Genomic DNA, 26974 nt, shown 5'->3' on the forward strand with positions numbered 1-26974 from the left:
TCCAGGTTTCCCCCAATGAAATATATACTAGTCAGTCTCAGTGACCGTTTCACTAACGGTTTTTGCCCATGTGCTTTCTGGGTAAAAATCAATCGAGAAACCCCCCCTGATGACTGTCAGATTTATTTGCCCCTGAAGCAGAAGGATGTACATTCTATCAAACATCTCCTGGCATGTCTAGGTGATATTAAATCTTGGTTGGCCCTGAACTTTTTAAATTTTAATGAAAACAAAACCGAGGTGCTGGTGTTTGGACCCAGTGGCTCCTGCGAGTCCTCCTCTGTTGACCTGGGACCCTTGGAGGTACACTCGGTCACTCAGGTCAGCAGATCAGCTGCTCTTGGAGGTACCAAGATCCAGGAGGAAGCTCAGCGGGGACAGGGCTTTCTCTGTCATTGGCCCCAAGTTATGGAACAACTTGCCTTTGCAGGTCAGAGAGGCCCCTTCACTGTCCACTTTTAAAGTTCGTCTTAAAACCCATTTATTTTAGTTGGCTTTCAACACCAGCGGGATCTAGTTTTAAATTGTATGTTTTGTTTTTTAAACTGTAAGAGTTTTTATTTTTTATTATTGTTATGTTGTGTTTTAATGTACAGCACTTTGTATCAGCTGTGGTTGTTTTTAAAGTGCTTTGTAAATAAAGTTGGTATGGTATGGTATGGTATGGTATGGTATGGTATATACGTGCTCCAAACTTTGGCTACGTAAACAGAGGCGAGATTTTTAACGGCAGTAAATTTGTCAGTTGAATTTCTTAGAGAGTGCGTATAACAATGTGGGTTAAAGTTGGATTGCCAGGACGCGCTAGCACAGTTTGAACTGAACATCATTCAGCCTCTCTCATCACTAATGGTGTTTTCCAAGGAGGGCCAAGTGTTTACTCTGGCAATAGTAGAGCTCACAATCATAACCACTTATAAAAATTGAATGGCTGGCACCAAACACAAAAAAAAGAGCAGCAATTTGAATGAAATCTCTTATATTGCACAAAAGATGAATAATCCTTTGAAGCTTATGTACTTGTTTTGCTTGATGTGGGATCAGTTGCTTTGATAAATGAGCAGCTGCCTGAATGTCCTTTGTCCAGCAGACCAGCGAGATGAAGGACCTCCATACGTCCCAGCTGGTTACAAATATACACAAACGTAACTTCTAACAGAGGCGGCCCTATCGGCGCTACTTCAGACGAAGGCAGACACTAAAGTTCAGCTTGCGCTGTTCAACGCTAAGTGCTACTGTCAGCACTTTTCACCAGAGACTGTCTCATTTTCTGAAGGGGGAAGATGAAAGTGGCCTTACAAGGCTCTTGAAATGTTGAAGAGCACGAGGAGGCTCCAGTGGGCACAGTGTGAATGAGATGGGAGGGGATATACAGCGATGATTGCTCTGGCTTCGTTCCGTGCTTTATCCACATTTCACAGTAACACTCGTTTGTTGCTATCTGGAACAGAAGTGGGCCACAAGCGCGGATAGCATACACAAACCTGCCATGACTGAATTTCTTCTCCTCTCTAATCGCATTAGATTGGCTCCAACATGTGTGACTGTTGACCTGGGTCAGCATTGTTCTATAAATACAAATAATAATAATAAAAAAAAAACAGCAGAGTATATGAAAACAAAAAAAATCTCCAAAAACCACAGTCTGATCCAACAATGGCGTTAAAGAATGAGGAGAAAAATCACTTGTGCATTGCCTATTCACAGATCTCTTTGAAACGGGTTGGCCTTAATAAATCATGCGATTGAAAATTATGCTGATGAAAGCTCTATCACTGGGCAAGTACTGAGAAGTGTCTAAAAAACTGGGCCATGAATGAAGCTAAAGAGCCAGACTCATCTCAATCATTAAATCTGGTTTCCGGAGTTTCATGGGAATTATTATGACTGCATCACAAACACACAAAGACTTTTAACAACACAATAAAAAAATAAGGCAATGTTATCTACCGTATTTTCACCTTCAATGAATGGCCTATTTTAAAACTTTTCATATATAAGGCGCACCGCATTATAAGGCGCATAGAATAGATGCTTCAGTTTGGGTTGCCAATTTGTTCCGTACTATATTATTACACATCCACATTTGTAAAAAAAATGTGGATGTGTTGCAACACCAACACTCACGGTGTTGGTGTTGCAATATTGTGCCCAACTGCTTTCTGGGTAACGGAGACCAACCGACACGCTGCCGCCGCAGTCTCTCTCTCTCTTCCCCTGCCCCCCTGGCTTTAAATGTATTATCAAACTTTATTAACAAACCAGTGTTCTGACAACTATCCCAGCATGCACCGCACACTTCTTCTTCTATGGGGGAAAATGAAGTCGGCGGCTGCTTACCGTAGTTGTTAGACCTGTTGTGGCTCAATATTGGTCCATATATAAGGCACACCGGATTATAAGTCGCAGTGTCGGCTTTTGATGAAATTGAAGGTTTTTAGGTGCGCCTTATAGTGCAGAAAACACAGAATCTTATTTATGAATGTAATAGACATTATGTTAATATGCAGAATTTATTACATGAAAAGAAAGAAGAGCACAAAGAGGCAAGAAATTAATAAAGCGCACAATGAAGGAGTGAAGATAGAAAGCAGGAGAAAAGAAGGTAAAACATGAGGACATAAGACAAGAAGGCAGTGAAAGAATGAGGGAGGGATGGATTCAATGAAAGGAGAGAATGAATATACACTGAAGGATTACGATTTTCTTCTTTTTCCTTCTGGGGTATTTTTAATCAATTTGCATTTACTGTAGAGCAACAGATTTATATTATTATCTATGCTTCCTTTTCATTTGGCTTCAAGGTCAATTTTGCTATGGAGACAATAGCATAAAACTGTCACTACGGTAACACAGGGACTCTAACAGTCTAATATTAGCTGGCTATCTGTAGCGTTATCTGCTTGGGTAGCTAGCCTGTGGTCCGCTGCTTGAAACAAATGCTACTCTTAGCTTCCAAACTACTTTTAATGATTTTAATGAGCGTAATGAGAGGGATGGATCCCACTCTAAATGTACAGCAGTGACCAAAAGCTAGCAGAAACTCACAGCCAGAGAAAACTTCAAATCCTCCATAAACACAAATGGACTTGTTTTTGTTTTTATATTGAGACTCGCTTTTACAAATTGCAGTCGCGTCAAAAAAATAAACTAACAAATCAATACACAGAGTAGGGAAAACCCAACCGAAATGTTCCCCGCTTTCTGACATTTGGCTCGATCTGTAGCATTTGAGAGCGAGAGCAGATCCATGAGTAAATGTCTTATTCCCTCACAGTAACAGAACATCCTGAATTTGCAATATTACCTCCAGTCACACACACACGCACGCACGCACGCATACACGCACACACACACACACCCCCACACACACACACACACACGTCTGCCTCATAGAGTCTGCTCGTGTCAAGGTAGCTTGCAATTATTCAGCATGCCGACATATCAAATTAACTATCCTTCTAATAAGCACACATGAGATTAGACAGTCGTGCATAAAAACTGTTTACACTGAATATTCATGGCAGAGCAAAACAAATGAAAATGTTTCCTTCTTGTGATAATCGTCACTCTGGCAGAGAGACTTCTGGGGAAGAAGAAGATCGGGAGCAGAGGCCAACTGAGGTAGATGAGGAATTTGAAAACGACATTAATGTAAACAAGCCAAAAGGCGCAGCAGCAACATTAATATAAAACGGCTCCGGCACAGTTTGTTGAAAAAAAGGACAAGAAGATTAGCAACAGCAAAAGAACACGATTCCCTCCACCCTTATTTCATTAGATAGGTGAACATTTGCGCAGGTGGATGTCGCCCACATTCATCATACAACGCCAGCATGCAGCTGAGATAAGCCAGCAAAAAAAAAAGCCACAAATCCCTCCATCACCATTTTGTCAATGAATGATTTCAGAGGAGGCAGCAGATACAGGAGACATAAAGAGGTCTGGAGCAAGAAGACGGAGGGAAAATGAGGTTTTGATTCAGAATTCAGGCTGGAAATCCATCAAGATTTGCTCAACAGATGCATCTGTCAAGCAGCTGGAGACGCACTAAGTGGCTGCAGCAGGCTGCAGGTATGCGAGTGCAGTGACATGTTCATTTGTGTGCATGTATAAGACCGCATGTGAGAACCTGCATCAAATGTAAGCAGAATATTCTTTTTTTCTGTAAAAGCTTTCTAGATATCTAAAACACCTCTACATCTGAATGAGGTGTTTTACCAACAAGGAGTAAAAACTATGGGAATCAAACAAACCATCAACATAATGACTTTTTTTTTTCTTAAGTGCACATCTTAAAGTCCAGGAGGTTGTTAGATACACCTCGATGCTGCTGGGTCATGGTGCACCCTCAGCCAATTCTGGCACAGGATCAATATTGTTGAAAACCAATTTTGGACGGTTAAGATTTCAGCTTCACAAAGGAGCTTCAAATGCGTCGATATCCGATGTGGTCTTTTCTTTAACGCTAAACATTATCAAAATGCTGAAAGGTAAAGGACTAGGCAAAGAGGGATGGGGTTTGGACTGCTAAAGTATTGTTCATAGAAATAAAATTACCGTAATAATCCGATATTGGCGGGAAAGCGCAACGTCTCTCCTTTCAGAAACTGTTGGAATTTTTCAGATACCGCAAAGTGTGGCGGGATTAGGTACTGCAAAGCTGGCTGGATCGTCGGTGCTCTTTCCTATCTGGAGGGGTTAAATAATAAATACATTTCTGACATATTCTCTCATTACTGTGACATTTAACAAGCAGAAATAATTTTGTAAATTCTAACTGAACTAAAGCAAAGATTTAGGTCTGATTTCACTTCGGAGAGTGAGAAAAAAAAAATATATATAGAGATGACAGAAAGCTCCTACTTTTAAAAATGGTTTCCCCTGTTTTTATTTAAGAGAATGTTTGCTCAGTTCTCCTTATGGCCATATGTTAAAAAAAACAACAACTAACTTTAATAGAAAGAAAAATATGTTTACATCCACATCGGAGCCCTCTAGACAGCATAACAGATAACGGTCATAACACAGCATGGTAAAAAAAAAAATCATTGTTATTTAAAGCATCATACACAAGCAACTAATGTTAAATTCAAGCATAGATATATATTTTAAAGGATTGAGAAAATCATTAATAAAATAACCACAATGCAAATTACATACTTGAAGCTATAATAATAAAAATGTCTAACCTAATATTTGGAGTTTGCAGGCTGCTAAACCACGGTCAGTGATGGAAAGTTTTCCACTAAAAAAGTACATTGTGCAGAACAGCACAATGTGATTTGGATAAGCAAAAGTGCTCAATTTTAAACCCAAGGGCTGATGTAGATGCAGGAGTCACAAGGTCATATTCTGAATCGAGCTGCTGCAAAACAGCACCAGCCACTTGTGTTAATCAGATAAAAAAATAAAAATACTAGAAAAAATATCCCTGTAACCATAGCGATCCACTGCAGCTTGCTGAGAGCTGAGGGTGGAAAAAAAGCTCAAAGAAAGTTAACTTCCTTCAATATAATATTACCTCTGACCAAAAGGCACCTCACACGTTAGGGTGAAAGTGGCTGAACAGCCTTCATTTGTATTCAGGCTCTGAAAGAGACGTTCAAAAACAAAAAGAAGTCTCTCGCTCGCTCTCTGTCTGTCTGAGACTTTGCTTTCAGACAGGCAAAGAGACATCCGAGGATTATGGGCTGTGCCGCATGCGGCCCAGCCAAAAATACAACAAATACCCTTCCAAACTGTTCAGCAACTAAAACCCTGCATCCAACAAGAACAGGGGAAATATTTGGCTTTCAAAACTGCAGTCTGTGCTCTCCTCGGTTTGAAAACGGAGCTTTATGAGAAGAAAATGGGATGCCGGTGCCGCTGATGCAACGCAGCAGAACTTTAATTCTTCTCCTTTGTTGCTGGCAGATAAACGTTGTAGTAACTGAAATACCGTGAGTTATATAAGCCAAATAGTGATTTGAGGAAGTCTACAGGTACAGAAAAGGAGCAAATATATTTTCACAAAAAACATGATCGCCCAGTGTCTTTCTACATGATCAGCTGAACTTTAACCCGTTCTGCTGATAGAAACTGATTTGATCAAACTGAATAGTGTGAAACTGAATCTGAATTCATCTATATGACCCTGATGATTTGGTTATTTGTGTACAGCTATGAGTTAGACCAGTTAGTCTTGTAAAATGCCTGGAAATTATAGCTAGTGTGAATTGCTTTTGTAATTACAAACTGACTGATTGAATTTCCCACTAAGTTGGAAATTAAGCTGGCTGAAGGGCCGATGTGTAATTGGCTTTAAAAAAAAAAAAAAAACGACCAAACACCAAATGACCCGGTGTGACTTCACTAAACCAAAGAGCCAAGTCCTTTTGTCACATCATCTGTCTTTACTCTAGCTCTGTGGTGTCCAAACTTTTTGCTCTGAGGGCCAAAAGTCATAAAATTGAGAGAACTTGTGGGTTGCAAAAACTCCAGCATCCGAGCCAGCCTCGACTAAAAGCTGCTGGATGTTTGTAGCTCTACTCACTACGTGGTTAAAGTCAATGCAAAAACCAGGCGGATGAATAAGAAATCTGTGCTGTACCGAGAACTTCTTTGTCTTGATTTAAGATTTTATTCGTCTGCCGAGTTTCTAACTTGTCTGACGGTGGAAGCACACAGAACCATTCAAACGGCCACATTTTGGACACCCCTGCTCTGGCTCATGTTTGATCCTCCGTCTGTTGCGTTTGGATCTTCTGCCGAGGATCACAGGAACATTTTCATTCAAAAAACAGTTGGTGATTTCAAAAGCTCTTTACAGTGCAGAGCAGCATCTGATCCATGAGTTTCTGCGTACTGCGTGAGCTGACAGAAAGAAGGAAAAAAGAAAGACAAATGACAACGTCCTGAAAATATTTCCTGCATGCAGAAAATACAGAAATAAAGGTGTAGAAACTACGCAGGGACACCAACTGTTTTTCTTCTTGAGGTACCAAGCTTTCAAGCTGCAACTGAGCACAAATTACTTAACCAGTTAGATCGAAGTGTTATTTTGTTAGTGATAGAAAAGTCTATCCCCTATCAAAGTGACAGGGGAGTGTTATGTAAAATCAACTTTTTGAGCTTTATATCACGTTACAAGGCTTTTCCATCATCAAAAACATACCTGGAGTATTGCTTTGATTCTGTCATGGATGTTTGAATTAACATTTGTGTTGTATTGTCTTAAATGATCCAGGTTAAAGCCACATAAAACTTTAAAATGTGATCAGAAATATCGCTGTGGGTTTCTGATGAATCCGGATCTCTGCTCCATTCCTGCAAAACGTCGGTGCTCCCGTTGAACCTATCGATGTGAAAAGAAGAAAGAAACGGAAGTGGAAGAACATGAGATCCCTCTACCGCCTTGCTGGCTCTTCTCTGCTCAGAAAATACTTCAACCTCTGATGTCCAAGGCTGGAAAACTCTTGTTTCATCCCCATCTGGGACCTGAAGCCCAAGCAGGAGGCGTTTGGTTCATCCCTACGTTCAGCATAACTTTTAATCTAAAAAAAAAAAAAAAAAACCTGGAAAAATGTCCGTCCATCGCATTAGGTTGACATCAGAACGTTGAACTGAAACAATGTTTTCTTCGTCAGACTTTTTCTAGCCTGAGCAGTACTCAATCAGATAAGTGTGCTGACAACACAGAAATGTAACAGAAAAAGACATATTTCAAATATTTTTCCTCTGAGGAAAAGTTTGGGTTTCTTAAATCACATCATCTTGTTGTAGACAGACCACTTCGGCTACACACACACACACACACACACACACACACTGGAAAGATTAAAAGCTTGAAGTGCGAGACGGGTGGATGTGGGTCATCGATTTTGGACGGACAGGGCTGGTTAGTTTGCCACTCTCGCAGCGTCCTGGCGGAGAGCGCATTACAAAAGCTTCAGACTTTCTGATAACTCCCTGAAGAATTCACCCAGTGTGGCGCCGCCGAAATCAAAACCCTTCTTTCCATGAGCCATTAGCTGGGGGCGCATCACCCATCTGCCACACTGCAAACCTCCCTCCTAGACATGCCATTCAAGTTAAAAGGGAAATCAATGATCCATGTCGGGCTCTGTTTTTTTTAAGTTTTGATAGAAAACTCGGGGCTCTTTCAGGTTTTTTTAGAAATGGTAACAGAAAGCATCGATCTTTGACTTCTTGAAGACGAGAAAAATGTTTCTATGCAATACAATTTAACCACCTTAACCGCATTATGGTTAAGTGAGAGTTTAAAAGAAGAAAAAAACTGGAGAATATCGTTTGGTGAGCCTAAAGGAAGAGATGAATCCCATTCATCTCTGCGCCTTAACGCTTGGCTAGCTCACTCTGGTGTGGGCACAAGAAGCCAGAAGCTCACAGCAGGACGCCGGCACCAACCGTAAATCTGCTTTCAGTTTGCTCCGAGTCAGCTCAGATACCCCCAACCAGACGCATCTCATGCATGGAGAAAAGCCTTATGTCGTTAAACAGAGCTTCAACCAGGGCTGGCTCCATGCCCCATCTTGCCCCCCCTGGGGAGTCCGGGTCTGCCATTCTCACTTCGTTTATTGGTGCTAACTAAAAAGGTTATCAATCTCTCGCTTTCTTTTTTTTTTTTTTTCCCCCTCTGATGCATCTTTGCGCGACCCAACACGCCCCAAGAGGAGCCGTTCACAGACGCAGTGCGAGCGAGAAATGAAGCATCTGCGGATGCTCCCTTGCACGCTTTATTAGCCAGCCAGCTGTAGTCAAGGGTTGCAGAAGTGCAAGGAAGTCGCAGAGGCACGCCAGGTGAACCAAGGCGCATTATTGGACAAGGGAACCGACACTGAAAGCATTACTCTCACGCATCCCCCCCCCCACCCCCCCCACAGCTTGGCAGGAAATTTTCAACAATTCCTTATTTTAAGCAGTTCCGACTTCAGCGTGCCAATTAAGACCTGATGCTGAGCTGTTCAACAAGTCTCATGTTTTGTCTTGTTTTGTTTTTTTTCCTGGAGATAAACATGCCTTACAAAAAAAAGTTCGAGGTCAATGCGGCTGAGCTCAGAATGCAGTAACGATAAAGTTCAACGATCCAAAAAAATAATAATCCCAGACAATTCAGACTTAATTCAAGATACAATTCCTTACAAAGTTTTCAAACTTCTTTTTTTTTACAAATAAAATCTAAAGAGCGCATTTTATTTTTGCATTCAGTCCAACCCACTGCCTTAAGAAGTCACATCATTAATAAATAGAGTTCACCTTTGTGTAACTTAATCTCAGTACGTGTTTCAATTACTGGTGTGAAATTGTGGAATGAATTGAGTGATGATTTCAAATGATGTCCTTTCTTGGTGAGCTTTAAAAGAGCCATAAAATGTAAAATGATAAAAATCTTACCCCGTTATGCAGATGTACACGTATTGTGAAGATATATTGGTAGGCTGCTAAGTATATAAATAGGGCAAGTATAAGCTTTGGCTTCAGCCTATTCCTTTTTTGGTAAATTATGGGTTTGTTCATTGTTCTTTTTTTGTTTCCTGTGTTTAATGTTGACAATTTACCAAAATAAAGTGAGTTGATTGATTGATACAGTATATATCCAGTTGATCTATGAACAGCTCAAGTGTTTCTTAGCGCATTAGTGGAGAAACAGGATCATGAAAACCAAAGGAACAGATTCGGGACAAAGACGTGGTGAAGTTTAAAGCAGGTTTAGGTTGCAGAACAATATCCTGACATTTAACAAATCAAGAGTTGGGCAATCATGCAAATATAGAAGGCTGGCCGGGGATTCTTCAGTAAAGCACCCAATAGACCTCGAATGAGGAGCTGCAGACACTTGTCGATCAGACAGCCATTGTTTGTGTGCTCCATAAATTTGGACTGTATGGAGGAGCGGCAAGAAGAAAGCCAAGGGGAAAGAATGCAGGTGTTTTCACAGATACAATTACAATGAAGAGCAAAGTTGCAACATTTGTTAAATTTTCAACTGGTGTGGTTCACTTTCACACTGCACTTTGTCAAACAACCCAAACTCTAAAAAAAAAAACTGTTCCCTTCCTCGCCTGTGGAGGCGCTGTATCAAGAACCACTGAAGGAAATTACATAAAAAGCCTCTGAAGAAGACACTGAGCATAACTTTAGAGGTTATAGGATTTCTCTTTGGCTATAGACCATGGGCCAATTTCTCCTGCTCATGAATTTGTTTTAGCTATATTTACCCAGAATGCCTTGCACCGTAGTCTACCTCCTACTTGTCGAGCCCGGTCTATTTGCATGTATATATTTGAAGCACACCAGAGTTCACTGCAACTGAACTGAGACATAAGTTTGTAGACGAACCAGAGTTTTCTGTTTTGGCCTGGATCAGAGTCCCATTATGCATTCACACCTCCCCAAATGAACCGGACTTTGTAGGCAAATGAACCAAAGTTCAATTAAAGCGGACTAAACGGGGCTGGTTCATACACACTTGCAGTTTAACATGAGCCATGTTGGGGAACACAACAAATCAGTGGAAAAAAAGTGTCAGATGAGACTAAAGGTGATTTTTTTGGTCTATATCCACAATTCTTTGTGTGGTAGAAAATGAACACTGCACATAAATTTGAACACAACATCTCCATCCTGAAACATTACCGTGTCAAAATGGACCAGTCAAAGGCCAGATGTAGATCCAACTGAGAATCTGTGGGAACATCTGAAAATCGCTGCTCAACGATGATCTCCATCTGCCCATGTCTCGCCTGGCTTGTATAAAGCTGTCTGCTCTCTAGTAACTCAACTGTCTTCAGCTTTCTCTCTCTCTCTCTCTCTCTCTCTCTCTGTTTCATCCCTTGCAGCAATATAAGCTGTCAGGGAAATGTATATAACCCTTATGGTATTCAGTTTATCTTTTTCTGCATCACAACCAGAGCCACTGAAGTCAGAACCGCAGGCTCCCGACTTCCTGGGCGGCAATCATAGTGGCACCTCGCTGGCTGAAAACCAGTCTGGATACGGTTCCAAAAAAGCAGTTTCTGTATTTAGAAACTAACACTGAATAAAGTCTAAAGGCAGGAACACACGCCATATGTGTCAGAAGCAAAGTAGAAAAGGGAAAGTAAAAAAACGGAGAAGAGCGCAGAGTGTGGGCGCATACAAATAGATGCTAAACCCTCTTTGTTCGTGCATGTGCGACGCATTGTTGCAGACTTGTAGAACAAGTAGAATTTCAGCTCCTTACGCACACGGCTCTGTGTGAGTGTATGAAGGCAACAAACGCCAAGTAATAACAGCAAGAAGACAAATGGTAATCATCAGATACGCATGCAAAGCGTGAGAAACTCAATGCGAGAGGTTGTGCAAAAAAACGCATTAATGTTCTTTTCTTCTAAGGACGGACCGGGAGCAATTTGAAGTATTTTCATGCTTTTATCTGGAAAAATGAGGCGGTGACACCAGAAAGTTTGAGCTAACAGAGCAGCTGCCAAGAAGCAGAAGGTGTTGTTGGGATTAAATAGTTCTGTGTTTTCCTCTTTCTCTTTTAGCTACTTGGATGCTCATATATACACAGTTAAGGCTACTTTTAAGGGCGTAGCTTAGACAGAGGCCAACAAAAGGAATTAGAAGCTGTAGTTAGGGGCCATTTTGCTGTGTTGTCCCTTAAGGAAAGCATAGCGATGAACCAGCGCTGTGTTTTGGTCTTAATAAATGGAACTGATGTATTCAACTCACTGACTCTTCTTGAACCTCATACATTACGAACCAAAATAGAGAAAGGATATTATTCTCCAACAGTGTCCAGAGACACGGCCGAGCACCCGCCAAACAAGACAAATAAGTTGAATCGTCAAAACTGTCCCAGGAAATATCTGTTTTAAAGGTTTTATGAACCGATGAGATAAGAGTGACTTATACGACCTGTATTAAGGTCGTATAAGTCTATAAGCTCTAGAAGAGCTTTATTTTTAATTAAGACAATTCTCCGCCACAAGGATCAAAGTAGTCCGCTTCACGGCTAGCCAGTGAAGGTCTTAAACATGAAATAATAATGACACGTCACGCTTTCTTACCTGACCTAAACCCTACTGAGAACTTGTGAGAGACCTTTTACAGAGAAGGAAAACAGTTCTGCTCTCTTAACAGTGTGTGGTTGTCACACAAGCTGTCAACACATCCAGGAACTAACAGACTGCATGAATGGAGGGACTTTGACTGCTTAGTGCAGAGGTGCCCAAAGTTGGTCCTGGAGGGCTGGCATCCTGCATGTTTTAGTTCTCTCCCTGGTTTAACGCACCTGGATCCAAAGATGGCTAATTAGAAGAACATTGACATTCTGAGGAGGTTGTTACTACCAGCAGGGAGAGAACTGAAACATGCAGGATGAAGGCACCACTGGCCTAGTAAAGAAGGAATGCCGTTATTGGTCACTGAATTTGTCAGAAATGCTTAATTGTCCATTTTGAGTTATTATAACCACTTCAATGAATAAAAATCAACAAAAATCATTTAATTTTGCACATCCTAATTGCTTCAAATTAACTGTGCACACCCAGATATTGTTTAATAAAGTCAAAACCTCCCATGTACTTTCTTAAATATTCACATCTGAGGTTTTTTGATATTTTCTATTGGTTCAGAGGACTGTAGTTGTTCAATTCAATAAGAATCTTTAAAAAAAATACTTGCCTTATAACAGTGCACGCAGTATACTGTTCTGGCACAATCTACTCACTGAGTCTTTTTGCCGCCTCCTGCGCCTCCGACGCTGTGTCGGCAACGTAGAAGCGCTGGACCGCCACGCCGCTGTCCTGCATCAGCTTCTTGCTCTGGTACTCCTGCAGGTTCAGCCATCTCCTGGGGGTCAGCCAGCTGCACTGGAAGGACGGACAAGACGGCGGGAGAATAAGTTCGCTTCGTGGGGAAACGGCTAACGTGGTACACAAATATTTTTGAAGGACTGGCGACAAGATTCCCAACTGTTGGGTTGTTTCTCGTTATGCACCACCAAACTGCGTCCTGCACCTGAATTACAGCTAAGGAGCCGTTTGCTGCACCAGCAGACATTGGCCCTGCCAGCTCCAGCTGTTGCTGCTATTAAAAAGAAATTGGCTTTTTAATAGGAAGGAGAAACATGGGCTGCTTTAGAGATAAAATCCCACTGCACCAGCTCACAGTGCTAAGCACACAGGTGGAGGTGCAAGTCGGCAAGTGGCCACATGTGCATGCACGCAAATGCTACCAAAGAGGGGAGGGAAAAAAAAAAACTTCAGGGAGTCATTAGGAAGGGAAAGGTCTGTTAAATTAAAAGCAAAACAAGGATTTTGATGTAAATTAGGCTTTTGTGTGTAAATGATGCTTCAGATTTTTGTGTTTTCTTGCCAATCAAACATCAAACTAACATCAGGTGTGGAATGTATCCAATATAATTGACTCAGTTTGATCTGTGTTGTGTCAGATTTGCTTATTTTTAACTTTATTATCCATTAATTAATAAATCTGAAATAAAAAAAATAAACATTTAGCACAAAACAGAAGATTCTGATGTGTTGCTCCACAAGGTTTTACAGTCAATACAAATATATACTTTCTAAAATAAATAAAATAAAGACTGCTCTGACACATCAGAGTGGTGTCAGCATCATGCTTTGGGGTTGAATGGACTTATGAGATGTTCTAAATACCAGTCAACTTTGGTCCAAACCAGGAGAAACAGAAGATAAAGGCAGACCTCCTGTAGTGGTCTGTATCCCATTGGTTCTGAAGAAGCCTCTGATTGAAGACACTCTACAGGTTTTAAAAGGAATTGAACATGAAGAGGACGCTCAGGGTTGTCCATAATTTGTTTTGCATTGTCAAAATATACTCAACTCAATGACATGCTATACATGTAGAGAACATTTAAAAGCACAGCTAAGTAAGGCAGAATGTTCAATTAACATATTCTTAAATTCAGCCCACGAATAACCAAATAAAATCAAGAGTTTCTGCCTGTAACACAATGACTTGAATATATTTTGTCTGTGAAAAAAAAATAACTTTTTGCCACGAGTTATACATTTTTCAAAAAAAAAAAAGGAAAGCTGTGTTATCATGCGTATATTAATCCATGCTAAAATATTCACACAAAGCTAAATTAGGTTAAAATGTTTGTCTGAGTGAATTTGAAATATACGTGTCTGCATGTAGGAAAACAAATTGCTGCTGTAAACGTCTTCACTAAATTAAAACCAGAAGACAAATTTAGCGGAAACGAAGACAAAGAAGCTGCTAAATAAAAACTGAAAGACTCTTCAGACATTAGAGACCCAACAAAATAAATGCTAAGAAGTTTGTGCCCATATTAGTAAGACAGTTTTACTACTTTTATTATTTTTTAGGATAAACTATGACAAAAAATAAAAGAAAGTGCTCTGTAATAGCTGCATTCAGAAAGATCCAGAATAAGAACACAAGGACAAGAAAACTGGAGTTTGCCAGAATTTGTCATTTATTGACATAAAGTAAGGATACAAGTATTACCAATAAACATAAGACTGATTTATTCTTTTCTGAATCATGCATTGCACAGCCATAAATGATTAACCAAACCCACAACACTACACATACAGACAGAAAACAACATAATTTGCCCCAGATGTGTGTTTCTAAAGCCGCATTAGACTGCAATAAATGGCAACATTAAAAGTCAGGACCTAAAAGGCATTGATGGCCAAAGAGTGTGTGAAAGAGAAAAAGTGTAAAATGTATGCTCCTAAATAGCACCAGGGCTCACACTTTCAGAGTGATGCATATTGGAACAATAATGTACCGTGTGACCAGCTCCTGACCCCACAGCTCCTAAAGCAGAAGGACAAACCTTGAAAGTGTGAAACAAAAATCTATAAAAGGCAACTCCATGTTGCTCTTTTTTTACCAACGCTATAACACATCCAGGACATACAAAAGGCGCCTCCAAATGAAGCATCGTTGCATAACACAGAAAGACAAACATGCAGACAGTAAAGCACACTGGTGGTAGCATCATGCTTTGGGATTTCTTTACATTGACTTGACTTGGGCTTCTTGTTCAAGTGAATTACAAAAGTTTCCAAATGTAATTAAAGAAAGAAAAACGTCTTCACAACTGGGATTTCTTAGCACAAAAATGATCCCATCCATACATCCAAATTATAATAAACGCACTGATTTCAGCAGACATTTTTTAGCATTTTGGAGTATCACTGCTAGTGCCTAATCTGAAGATTGCTTAGGCCTTCTGTGCCCAACTGGAAGCACAAAACTGAACATTTCAAAGTCCAAACATCCAGCACAGAGGAGAGATTTGTAGCCTAGAGTGGCTGGAGAGAGGAACTTGAGGTTGAGAGAGGAGAAGTGGATCACTCCCATTCACTGCTGGGTCTGTGTCTTACTAGAAGCACGAAATTCTAAGAAATGTCCAAGTCTAGAGTAGACATTTCTTTTTCTGAGAAAAATATGTGGTTTATGCTAGTTTGCAAGCTCAGCATCTTGTTTATTACGCCTAATTTGCATTTTTCTTTTTTTTCCAACATTTCAAGAGTACACTTAAGATTTTCTATGACAATTGGATGGAAACATTAGACTCAGAACATAAAAGGTCAATGCATGCTCTGAAAAAACAAGAAAATGTGTTCTTACTCCTCAGGCTGTAAGGGCAGAATGACCATTTTGTTCTTTCAGTCTTGATTTGGGAGATCATGCTTGTTCTTGGCTCATTTCTGGGCAGAACCTTTTTTCTTGTGTGATTATGTCTGATGACAAACCTACTTCTGAAAAATGAAGTGGGTCTGCTGTCGTCGGAGAGACGTATGAAGATTTTCGAGGAGTTCTGTATGTTCTACCTAGACAGAACCTTGTTCTAGCAGCCTCGGGTAAAAGAACAAATTTCTCTATTTTTGCAGAGTATGCATTGGTCTTAAGCCAGTGCAAACTTACTTGATAAACATAATAGATTTTGTTTAGTTTTTCATGTGTCAGAAATGGTAAATGTTTCATAAGGACTTATCAGACATTTTAAGACAGTTTTATAACTATTGTAACACAATTTTGGTCCACTGTGCACGGACGTAATGGATAGAGGAGGATATGCTATGTGCACACAGAGCGCATCATGAAATTTCATACATATTATTTAAGCAAATATTTTGCATCGTGGACCTACTCTGTATGGGTGTGGGCATCTAGAGCAGTCACACTCCGTTCAACAGGCTGCGTCTTACTGGCATCAAAATGAAACTTGGAATATATTAGCCAACATTTATTGCATTTTGAAAGATCCTTTTTGTTATTAGCATTACACACTAAGAGAGATTATGATGCGATAAAACACACAATACCAGAAAACTGTTCTGAAATGACCAAATAGTTAGCTATTAGTCATCCTGTCATACGGGGGAGGAACATGTCAGCATGTTGTGATGAAACTTGGACGCTAAAAATTAGTCAAAATTCTTACAAAACGAGTAATAAAAATGAGAAAACTCTGAAGACTGCTGCACAACCGAGGCTGTCAAACTATTACAGATCAAAGGGCTACAAAGAACATGTGGTAAACCAGCACAGCAGCCAATAAGTGATGAGTAGAACGGCTTTCAGTGGTCTGGTAAAAACCAACCACTTGTTCCACGCTTCACTTCGTACAGAAGGTCTGGACTCTTGACTATTGGGATACATGATGGAGGCGTGTTGAAGTTTTAAATAGGTTGGCATTTGCAAAGCAGCCAATCCGCGATTGCCATTTATATTCCTTGACACTGATTGGTCACACTGCGGAAGTCTTAAGAAAGTTTCCAGTTAACGCATATAAAAGTATATTTAGTGTTTGAACTATTAAAATAGGTACCTTTAAGTATTTTTAGAGAGAATACCAAGTATGCGGTTTTTAGCCAAGTGTGGGCCCAACACCCGTGACTACTGGAGGTCCACTGTAGACTGGTTAAATGTCATCTCCACTGTTGGATTATGTTGGAGGACAGCTGTATGTTGTGTGTCAGGGTCATAGTGAAAAAGGAGACAGTAACATATGAACAGTGCATAAACCATCTGGAAGTCCACTTATAATCCTTAATTTTTACTGGATAGCCAAAAACATAAATGCAATAGAAGTGGTGCTGGTAACACAAGCAAACAAAGCTTTGTGATTCACTGAATTACATCCATCTCTGAATTTAGCATCAGAACGCTTACAAAAATTCACCCATAAAAGAAAATGTAACATCATTAAAGTACGGGTCATCGATAAATCTCCCAAACTGCAGTCCTCATCTTTCATATCACACACCACTCAGGGCAGGAACGCCCCACAGAAAAAAGCTTTAACCAGTTATTGCTGGCATAGCTTCAAATTAGCAGTATATATATATACTGCTACTCACATACTCCATGGTGATAATACACACCAAGATGTACAAAACACAAATGGATCAAGGCTAGAAAATGTCACGTGAAAAGGCCCACCACGTCCTTCAGGTCAGACTTTAATTCTTTATTGACCCAAACAACCGATCAACCAAATCCATTTGCTGGCCAGAGGCATGACAATAATATGAAGGAGGTCTCAAGTCACAGCAGAGCATTCAAAACAGAAAAGAAGAAAAACAAATCCATTCTCATACGCCACAAAATTCATCACATATCTCTGAAAAATGAAAAGCTCTTTTTGTGGTATGCCTTCTATGACTTTCCTCTTATAATCCAGCGCTGAACCCCCTTTAACCAATCTAGGGTCGTCAGAGTAGCTATTTAGGACAATCTCAGTGGACAAATAATCAAGTCAGATTATGTATTTATTCTGAGTCATCATTTCTGAATGTGCAACCCAGAGACCAGTCATGTCGGTGCTAAACTGGATTAGCATGGTTTCTGCACTTCCACACTCCTGAGAGGCTGTCCAGAGACTTCATTAGAGCCAAAACGGCTCATTCTTTAAAAGAACAGCGCATGCTGATATGCGCCGGTCTCAACTTCTGCATAAAAGAATACGTGAGGGGGTCCTGCAGGTCAACTCTTCACACTCATCTGTTAAAATATACTAGCCACATGCTTCCCTTATTACTCTCTGTATTAGAAGTTTATGTAGACCTTTGCTTCTGAAGCCCCAGATGAACATTCTTAGAGCATAATGATGACAGGGCTCTTCTGGAGCAGCATGAATGGGTTTAAAGGCTCAGCAGGAGGTTAAATGTAGAACTATAGGGAAACATAGAAATATGCAAATATAAATAAAAACCAAAAGAAGGAAAAATCTGTTAATAAATTTGGACGAAATAGTCCTGCTTGCATTTTACTGCCTGTCATTTATTTTAACTACTTCACTTAAGGGGAACATGTTCTCTCAGTCAGAACAAGCCGAGTTGCAGAACAGGATTTCCCTGTTCTGCAGACTACAGTCATTTTTCTGCTGTCAGGTTCCCACAGGGCCGTCGCTCCTACAACATCCACTCCCAACTTCCCAACGTTTGTAACTCACCATCCATTACGTGATTTAAGTTTTTGGTTTAGGCTGAAGATGCAGACAGAAATCCAGCAATAAGGAATAAGAAATAATGAAAAATGTATATATATATATTCAGTTCAGCGCGTAGAATAAAAATACAGATGCATTACAGCTCAAACCAGTTTTCTTTGAGGTCGGACCTGCCAATTGTGATTTTCACCAAATGCAAGCTTTTTTCCCCCTAAGGAAGCCAAGATACCATGCAAAGCTGTAGCTAAAAGTTGGGGTGTTTTTTAGCAGCGACATAAAAGGCTCAATTACTTGGGCAGCTTTAATTTGCAAAAGTGGGCTGTTATAATGATTGTGGGTCACCGGCAACAATGCTCTGTTCTCTTTCTTTTTTCTTTTTTTTTTTTAGAGAGAGTGGGTCTCTGTGTCTGGAAGTATGCAGGCGAAATTGATTTGTGAATCTTTATTCTCTGGCTGGAGAGAAAGGGGGGACCAAAAAAAAAAATGTGGACAAGTAAAGTGATTCGATACCATTAAGGCTCTTGCTGAAGGCAGTTTTTCTGCCTGTGAGTTGCCTCACCAACAAAGACTAAGGAGGAATCTGGTGCAGCAGCTTACAGTTCAGTTAACACAGTCGTGTGGTGCTGCACCTACTGTTGTCGCTGTGCAGGACTTTTAACTTTATGGCAAGGAATTAATTTGTTTTTCTTTTTTTACATAAATAATGTCATGGGTAAATGGGGTTTAAAGAGTCACCAGTGTTGCAGACCATTTCGGATGCCTGTGACTCACTATGTGCCGTGAGTCACAACAAGATCCGACATTCAAGCCGAGATAGTAAAATTATAAAAAGGTCAAAACACTGCACTAGCCGCTGTAAAGACTAAAAAACAATTATCTATCTGCTAAACAATAGCGCAGAGGTTTTCAGTTATCATGCTCTTCAGTCGAATTAGGAAAACAGGGTGAAGTCAACATGCTGCAGACATCACTAAGGCTCTGTCCTCAATGCAAAACCAACTGAGCCAAAGATAGAAAAGGTCAAACAGACAAAATAATCATCTCTGAACATGTGAATTTATTTGTGTTTCTGGGAAATATTACTTTATTAGTGCTAAAGTAATTAATTATTTTAATTAATAATGTATCTATTCGTGAATTCCCTGCGTTGTTTTCAGGCTTTTTCCAACACAAAGTTTTACACTCAAAAGTTACTCCAAATGGAAATTTCCAGCATGCCAAGCACATTTCTGAGCTCCTGCAAATAAATTTAGTGTTATTAATTTCAAATCATTTCAGATTGATCAAAGTTTAAATATAGTATCTGCAGAAGGATGAACAAATGCTTCAATCTAAGGATGGATGGACAGAATATTCAAGAAACAGATGGATTAACAGATAATAAATGACTGATTTATAGACAGACGGACTTTAAGTGTTTATTATATTACAATATACAATAAATCATTTTATTTTTTCCATACATGTGCTTATATGGAGCGCCGTAATATAAAATTCTTAGATTATTGCCGTGGCAAGGGGTGTGGCGTAGTGGTGACACAGGCGGTTCAAGTACGAAGGATCTCTGTCCTTGACGTGGTCACCGGGAGCCCCATCCGATTCAGAAAAGGGCTTTTGAGAATTGAGAGGACAAACTATTTTTACATCCAAAGTCTTCTAGTAAGAAAAACTAAAATGTGTCTTAAACTCTACTGTGAGTGGATGATTTGTAAGCTCTTTTACCCCGATTTCTCAGGCGTGGTTTTAAGAGTAAAAATAGTACATTAAGCAAAACTTTTACTTTCCTATAAAAGCTCAACATCAAACTAGAACCCCAACGCTTGAGCTCCTCCAACACCCCAAAAAACATGTGAGCAAAGTAAAAAAAAAATTTTTTTTAAAGTGAGGCAGACATCCTAAAATAACTGCTTATTGAAGAGGTCAGGTGGGCTTGAGGTGACCCCTCAGGCACTGAGAGTTACCTGGGGCAAGACACAAAAGAATGGAAAATAAACCTAGGGCACTGGATGTACCGAATCCAAAGACAGATCTTTTTAGAGAGGGGATCCGGTAAACTGCAACACAGGAGGAGTGTCTGTGAATGTAGCCAGAAATGAACCTGAACTGAAGCAGGCGTAATAATAATGCATTATGGGTTCATATGGGAACACGATTTAAAATTTAAAAAAGAAAACAATTTAAACAAAGAAAACAATACTGTAAGCTATCTTGACTTCCTATTTTTTTGCTTGTTTAAAACGGACAACTCACATCATATTATTTTGGCAGTCCTATCAGGTTTAAGCAGCAGACATTCAGACATAATGCAGGCAGTAGAAGAAATGTGAGAAGCTAGAAACAAGTTAAAACAGACAAACCAGGCTATTCAGAAGATCGTAAACATCCTGCTAAAAGTGACCTTTTTTAGCACTGAGTAACGAACAGAAAACTACTCACGACATTTCCTTCTGCATGTAGCGAAAAACAAAAAAGTTTGAAATGACCAACTGGTCATTTACAGTGAATTGAGTTATTTGAAATGAAATGAAAGTTTTGAGATGTTTTGCAAAGAAATTAATTTTCTGTTCTATTGTTTTTTCTTTTTTTTTAATGTGAGCAAATGTAAATAAACAGTTTGGGACCTACCAGACGTAAACTCTGTCCTTTACAACAAATCTAAAAGGAATAGACTGAGAACAATAATCATCCTTCATCGTTTATTGAAAGACTCCATCAAGCAAATCTGGACAAATTTACTTGACATCACAGTCACCTAAACCAAAACCTGTAAATCCGCGTTAGGACTGAAACGATTAATCAGATTAATCGTGATGAATTAATTATTTAAATAACTCATTTAGAAATCGATTAACCGTTAACTGGAGAATAGAGACTGAAAAATAAGGCGACCTGGTCGACCCGTCGTCTTTTATGATGTTGCTCTGAAAATCCTTACTGAAAGCAGAGAAACTGGTCAGAATATAGAAACACTAACACGGTAAAATTAGCTCCAGTCGCAGCACCATTCATTTCTCTTTAAACAATCTCTTCCACTGCTGAACTGTTTTTTTTTAATAAAGTACATTTAAAACACCCTTCCATAAATACTGTTTAATAATCACTGCATGCTGCTTAAAAACGCCATTGTTCAAAACCAACCATCGCTGTAGTTGTAACAAAATTTAATTATCTTACAAGAATTAAGACCACCCTAAGAGTGAACTGTTCTAGCTTTGGGAAAACAAAAAAAAAAAAAACTCATCAGAATGGTCACAATTCTTGCTTCAGCTTTTCTCGAATCTGTTTAATGCTGATAGATGGGAAAGTCATGATACTGCAGAGGCCTAAAATGGAGAGGAATTATCTGAGTGCTACATGTCTCCCCTGGCAGAAAACAGTAAGTGGTGGATGACAGAGTGGCAGTGAAGCAGGCAGCTGGCCGGGCTCCCCCCTGAGACATTGTCTCTACAGTAATTATCATCATCGGCACTCCAGAGACGATGCTACACAGCCCCACTACCTACACACTGCTCCACTTACCCTCATAAGCACAAAAAAAAGAGACTGATAAAGAAGAAGAAAAGGTACCATGACGCACTGTACATAACAACACGATGTTGTGAGCCGAGGGCCTGAGACGGGATAAAGTATTCACAGCAAACTCTTTTACACACAAAAGCACTTAAAGATCCCTCTGATGAATGCATCCGAGAGAGCAGAAGTGGGACACACCGGCGAGGGAGACGTGGAGTGGTGACAAAGACAAATAACTGGTTCTATCAAGTTATTGAGGCAAGAGGAAAACCGCATTAATGTTTTACCGCATGTGAAAACAAATCAGAAAAAGTTTGGGTTTTAAACCATAGTGGTCTGGGTTATAATTTTTGGACATTTTGTACTAGTTAAAGTTGAAGACATTGGTGGTCTTTATACCAATGTGTGTATGGAAGGTTATGTTTATTTTTGTTTTAAATAGGGTGATAAATAGAAAACATTTGGATAAAAAAACTAAACTATGAGGTTATGGAAAAGTGTTTCATTTCCATCCACAGCTTACTGGTAGTCTGGAGACAAATACAAGAATACAACAAAAATCGAGGTCAAAACAACTAAACGGTTGTGCAGATTTCGATTTAAAGCAATCTCATTTTTCCCAGCACGCTTCTTCTGACTGGAAGTAATGTTTGTGTTTTTAAAGTTTGGCTTCTAACTTGAATCCCATAGAAAACCTATGAAGGAAGCAAAAGATTAGGGTGATGGTAAGGAGGCCTTCCAACCTCAATAACTTAAAGCTAATTACCAAAAAGATTATTAGTCAGATTATAATCAAGATCTGATTGGTGTAATATAAAGGAAATATTTTCCATCGTTTACTGAGACAGGTCTAAATAATTTTACATGTATAAGCATAACTAAACATGTAAAACATATTTTTTTCTATAGTGATGCTATGGAAAAAAAATCATTGTTTTATCTTTTGAGAATCTTATTTCCTTCCAAAGTCAAACATCTTGGTTGAATGGAAATTATCCCAAATTTAAATCCGCCAGAATGAATATTTATGGGCTTGACTGTTAAAAAAATAAAAATAAAAAAATTATATATATATATTCAAGCTATAAAAAGGACTTTAAAACCTATAGAGTTACAACTTTAGCGGCATCATGTTGACAGTTACAGTTTTCCAGAAGCCAAGTCTTAAGATGTTCGCCCGAAGGAGTAGAAAAACAGAAGTTCACGAAAGGTTCTTGGAATTATATTCCGGCTCGGGGATAAAAATAGCTAGATAAAAAGCACCTGTCAGAAATGATATAATACGGTCATATCTGGTGCCTGCTCTGGTTGCATTATCTGAGTTCTTCTTAATGAATTCCTGAAGCAGCAGTGAAGCTTGACTGGGAAATATTCTGTGGACCAGGACTGAATCTGTACTGTGTTTTCCCGATTCAACTGTTTGTTTGTTTTTTAGGTATCTGACAGCGAAGATGCAATTACTTTGAACATATTTTTAGAGCTAGTGAGTGATTCGCAGCTCTGCAGCCTAACACACTGCATCCTAGATGAAAAGTATGATTCAATCTAGTTCAGTGTATTTAAAAAGAGGCTTAAGTAAGACAGGTATGTCGGCAAAATCTGGTGGGTGACGGTTACAAAAGTATTCCTGAGATGGATGAAAACAGCACCAACATCTCCACCCAACTTTGCTTTTGTGTTTTCCAGGAAGAAGAATCAGGCGGCCTTTGGAGTCGTGTTCTCAAAAGGCAAATCGAATTTGGTTTGAGTGATGTGGGCCGCTGTCTTGACTGAGTAGTTTGGATGTTTTTATAGAAATGTTGCCACATACAGGAATGTTCAATTTTGTTGTTTAGAATTTTTTTTAAAGCTCTCCAAGCTTCATTGTATGTAGAGATCCTTATCTCCAGCAAATCTTTGTTTTTTGTTTTTTTCCAAACAATAATAAGTTTAGAGCTAACTTTGCAATTTGATGCTAAAGCCTAATCAACCCTAAAGCAAACTTCAAATTAGTAAAAGGACATGGAAGATAAATTAACATTACAGAAATTTAATTTTCACAAGCAAGTTTGCAGAATACGTGTTGATTGAAAGGACTTGTACATCATAGATTAAATATATATATATATATATATATATATATATATATAGTAACATTAGTTTTTTGTTGTTTTTCTCCTTAAATTCTGTGAAGTAGCATATAACGCCAGGAGCAAACATCCTTCTTATTTTGAAATCAGCGATGTAGTCTTCCATTTCCGTTTTTTTAATAAAGTTCCTTATTTTCTGAAAACAGCTAACCCACATTATTTTTAATTGCAGTCAATCACGTTGGCGTCCGGGGTTATTCAAGGCAAACAGCCGAGGGAATGAAAGATAAATAGGGCTGAATGATGTTGAAGGGGGGAAGGAATGTGAGAAAACAGTTTTCATTTTCTTAGAAATCTATTTGATTGATGGCTCAAATTATAATTAAAAAAAAAAAAGGCAGCCACAATCAGCAACCAAAAATAATGAAACTTGTATTGAATTAAATTATTAAAACCGGCACATGAAGTCTGCAAAAAAAAGAGTTAAGAGTAATAATAAGCTTGAAACTCATCTCACTGCCCCTGAGAGAGACGCAGCAGCAGATGACCATGTCCTCTCTGCAGATGCACTGACGTACTAGAGCCACTGAAGGACAAAGTCATGGTATCTGGTGCTACTCTCCAAACACTTTTCTGGCTGCACCATATGGTATTCAGTGCAGCATCGTGCAACATCAGGACTTCTTCTCCTCCTAAGAGGTTTGAAATTGCGCGTCGTCGTGTTTTGGTAGAGAGCGGGAAGCACAATGTCAAACTGCACTACGCCGTGACAAGTGTCATCACGGCAAAGGCGACGTCTGATCTTGGCACTTCGCAAAGTCACGCCGCTACTTTCTCGTTTGCCCTTCTCTTAAACTTACGGAGTCAATATCCTCGGGCTAATTTAAAGCAGTTGTCTTTATCACTCGGAGAGAGGGGAACAATGTCGAAAAAAAGTGGCCATCTGACACGGAAGGTCTGCCTCCTTCGGAAATTTATTAGAGCCGTAATTTACATGAGAAGGTCAAAAAGCAGGCAATCACCCCTGATCCGGTCCATAAACAGCAGCCAGTCGATGCTACGCCGCTTGTCAGTCAATCACTCAAAAACTCAAGGACTTGGAAGCACTGGTCGAAAAGTGTAATTAGTTTCATAGAAGTGAAGTAAAGCAAGATTGCACGACAATAACGAAAGAGGAAGGCGCGCTAAGCTCAATTTTATTTTTCAAATATCTAATGAAGGACCACAGTTTTACAAAATCATTGAGATCTTGAATAAATCTTCAAAAGAAAAATTAGGACATATTGGGATGTCTTAAACTAATCCCAAGTGTTCCTGATGGTGTCAACTTTTAATTATATAATATTGACTGCATTGATTTGACTGTTTCTGTTGAATAATTTTATGTAAAGCACAGATCAGAATCTTTTAGACCGATTTTACAAATTCAGATTGTGTAATGTTTCACATCTTGGCCTGGTTTTTCCGTAAGAGCTGTAATAAAACAAGTAGTTCTGGTTCAACCCTGGCCTGGTCCATGTCAGACGTCTTTGGCACAGTATTTGACTGTCACATGTATGAAAGGAAACGTACAAACTTGCCGGTTTTGCTGGTCGATAAATTGCCCCGGAAATGATTCTGTTGAACGGTAATATTGTCGTTTTGAGCTCATTTTCAACCAATATAATGAAAGTTGGAATTATAATGCAAGTCCACACTCTCAAAAATTAATAAACTAATTTCTAAACAACATTCAACAGTGGAACTAAAAAGACATTTAAATATCCAAAAACAAACCGGAAAGCAGATAACACGGTTTGACTCAGACAGGGAAAACAGGCAATCATGCTAGTTACGACTTTTGTTGAGAGAAAAAAAAGCGTATATTTACAGTAGGTGTCAAATGTTGGCAGTATTCTTTGAGATGGCAGCTTTTCAATTAGATGAAAGGGAAGTATCTCTTTAGCGAACTGTCTTAGTGTACAACATGTTGCTCTGGCCTTTTTACATTTTGTTTGTCGATTAAACACCTCAGTGACTGTGGACATTCGTCGCCACCACATCCCGAGTGTTGGGTTCACCCCGACTGGCGGAAATCTGACGCTGTTCGCTGTCGTTTGTCGCTTCCTATGTGTTGAAACCATTAAGGAAACAAGAAGGGCAGGAGTAACTCAACGCACCAAAGTGAAGTTTTTGTCATCCAGTCAGAGAGAGAGAGACAGGCAGGACAAAAACAAACAAGCAAGTAACTAAAAATGATCAACCTCATTTTAATTTATCATGATTAATTTATTTATTGCTTATCGCGACAGGCCTACATCCAACATTTCCTTTTAGAGAAATATTTCCATTTATCTGGTTTTACATTATCAATGCAGAAACTGGGAGTGTTTAAAATCCACTCTTTTGGGAGATGTTGACACCAGCACTGCAGCTGACCCTGGTTCTTTAAAACATCAATTATGTCTGATCATAATAGCAAGATCAGGCACCTCAAGTTAAGTGGATGTACTTACTGCACGGAGTATTGACACTTCTTTGCTTCTTATCTCTATAAAGTAACACTAAGAGGATGAAAAGCTAACATTAGCTGGCTAATTAGCATGTGCCTCAGTAGTCTCTTCTTAGCTTGTCAATTGTACTTTCATAAAAAGCTTTACCATAACAGATGTAATGGGCTTGAATTCTTTAGTCTCCATGTCTTGACATTGGAAACTGAACGTCCTGGAGTCTAGCAGCAGTCTACCTGTTCTTGTCACTAGCGATAAGAACAGGTAGAGGTGCCTGATGCTGGGACTGAGCCCCAGCTCATTTCTGTTACGATCTCCTAAATTTTTACTCCTAATTCATTTGTGTTGCTCACTGAAATGTTAAATAAATCGTTATTGTTGTGCTTGGCACTGACGGCGCCCTCAGGGGTTACAACCACACCTTTTGTCCAAAGGAA

At 39.4% G+C, this 26974-nt stretch overlaps 1 protein-coding gene across 1 annotated transcript in view; it reads right to left on the reverse strand.

The window, feature by feature from the left end:
* The window catches only part of suclg2 (succinate-CoA ligase GDP-forming subunit beta), a 113173-nt gene that overhangs the window by 76103 nt on the left and 10096 nt on the right, over positions 1–26974 (reverse strand). Inside the window, exon 2 of the mRNA XM_081607364.1 lies at positions 12716–12857. Coding sequence (XP_081463490.1) covers positions 12716–12857 — 142 coding nt within the window. The remainder of the gene's footprint in view (positions 1–12715; positions 12858–26974) is intronic.

This window comes from Poecilia reticulata, chromosome 5 (assembly GCF_904066995.2).
Source record: "Poecilia reticulata chromosome 5, P_reticulata-male-v2, whole genome shotgun sequence".
Taxonomy (NCBI): Eukaryota; Metazoa; Chordata; class Actinopteri; order Cyprinodontiformes; family Poeciliidae; genus Poecilia; species Poecilia reticulata.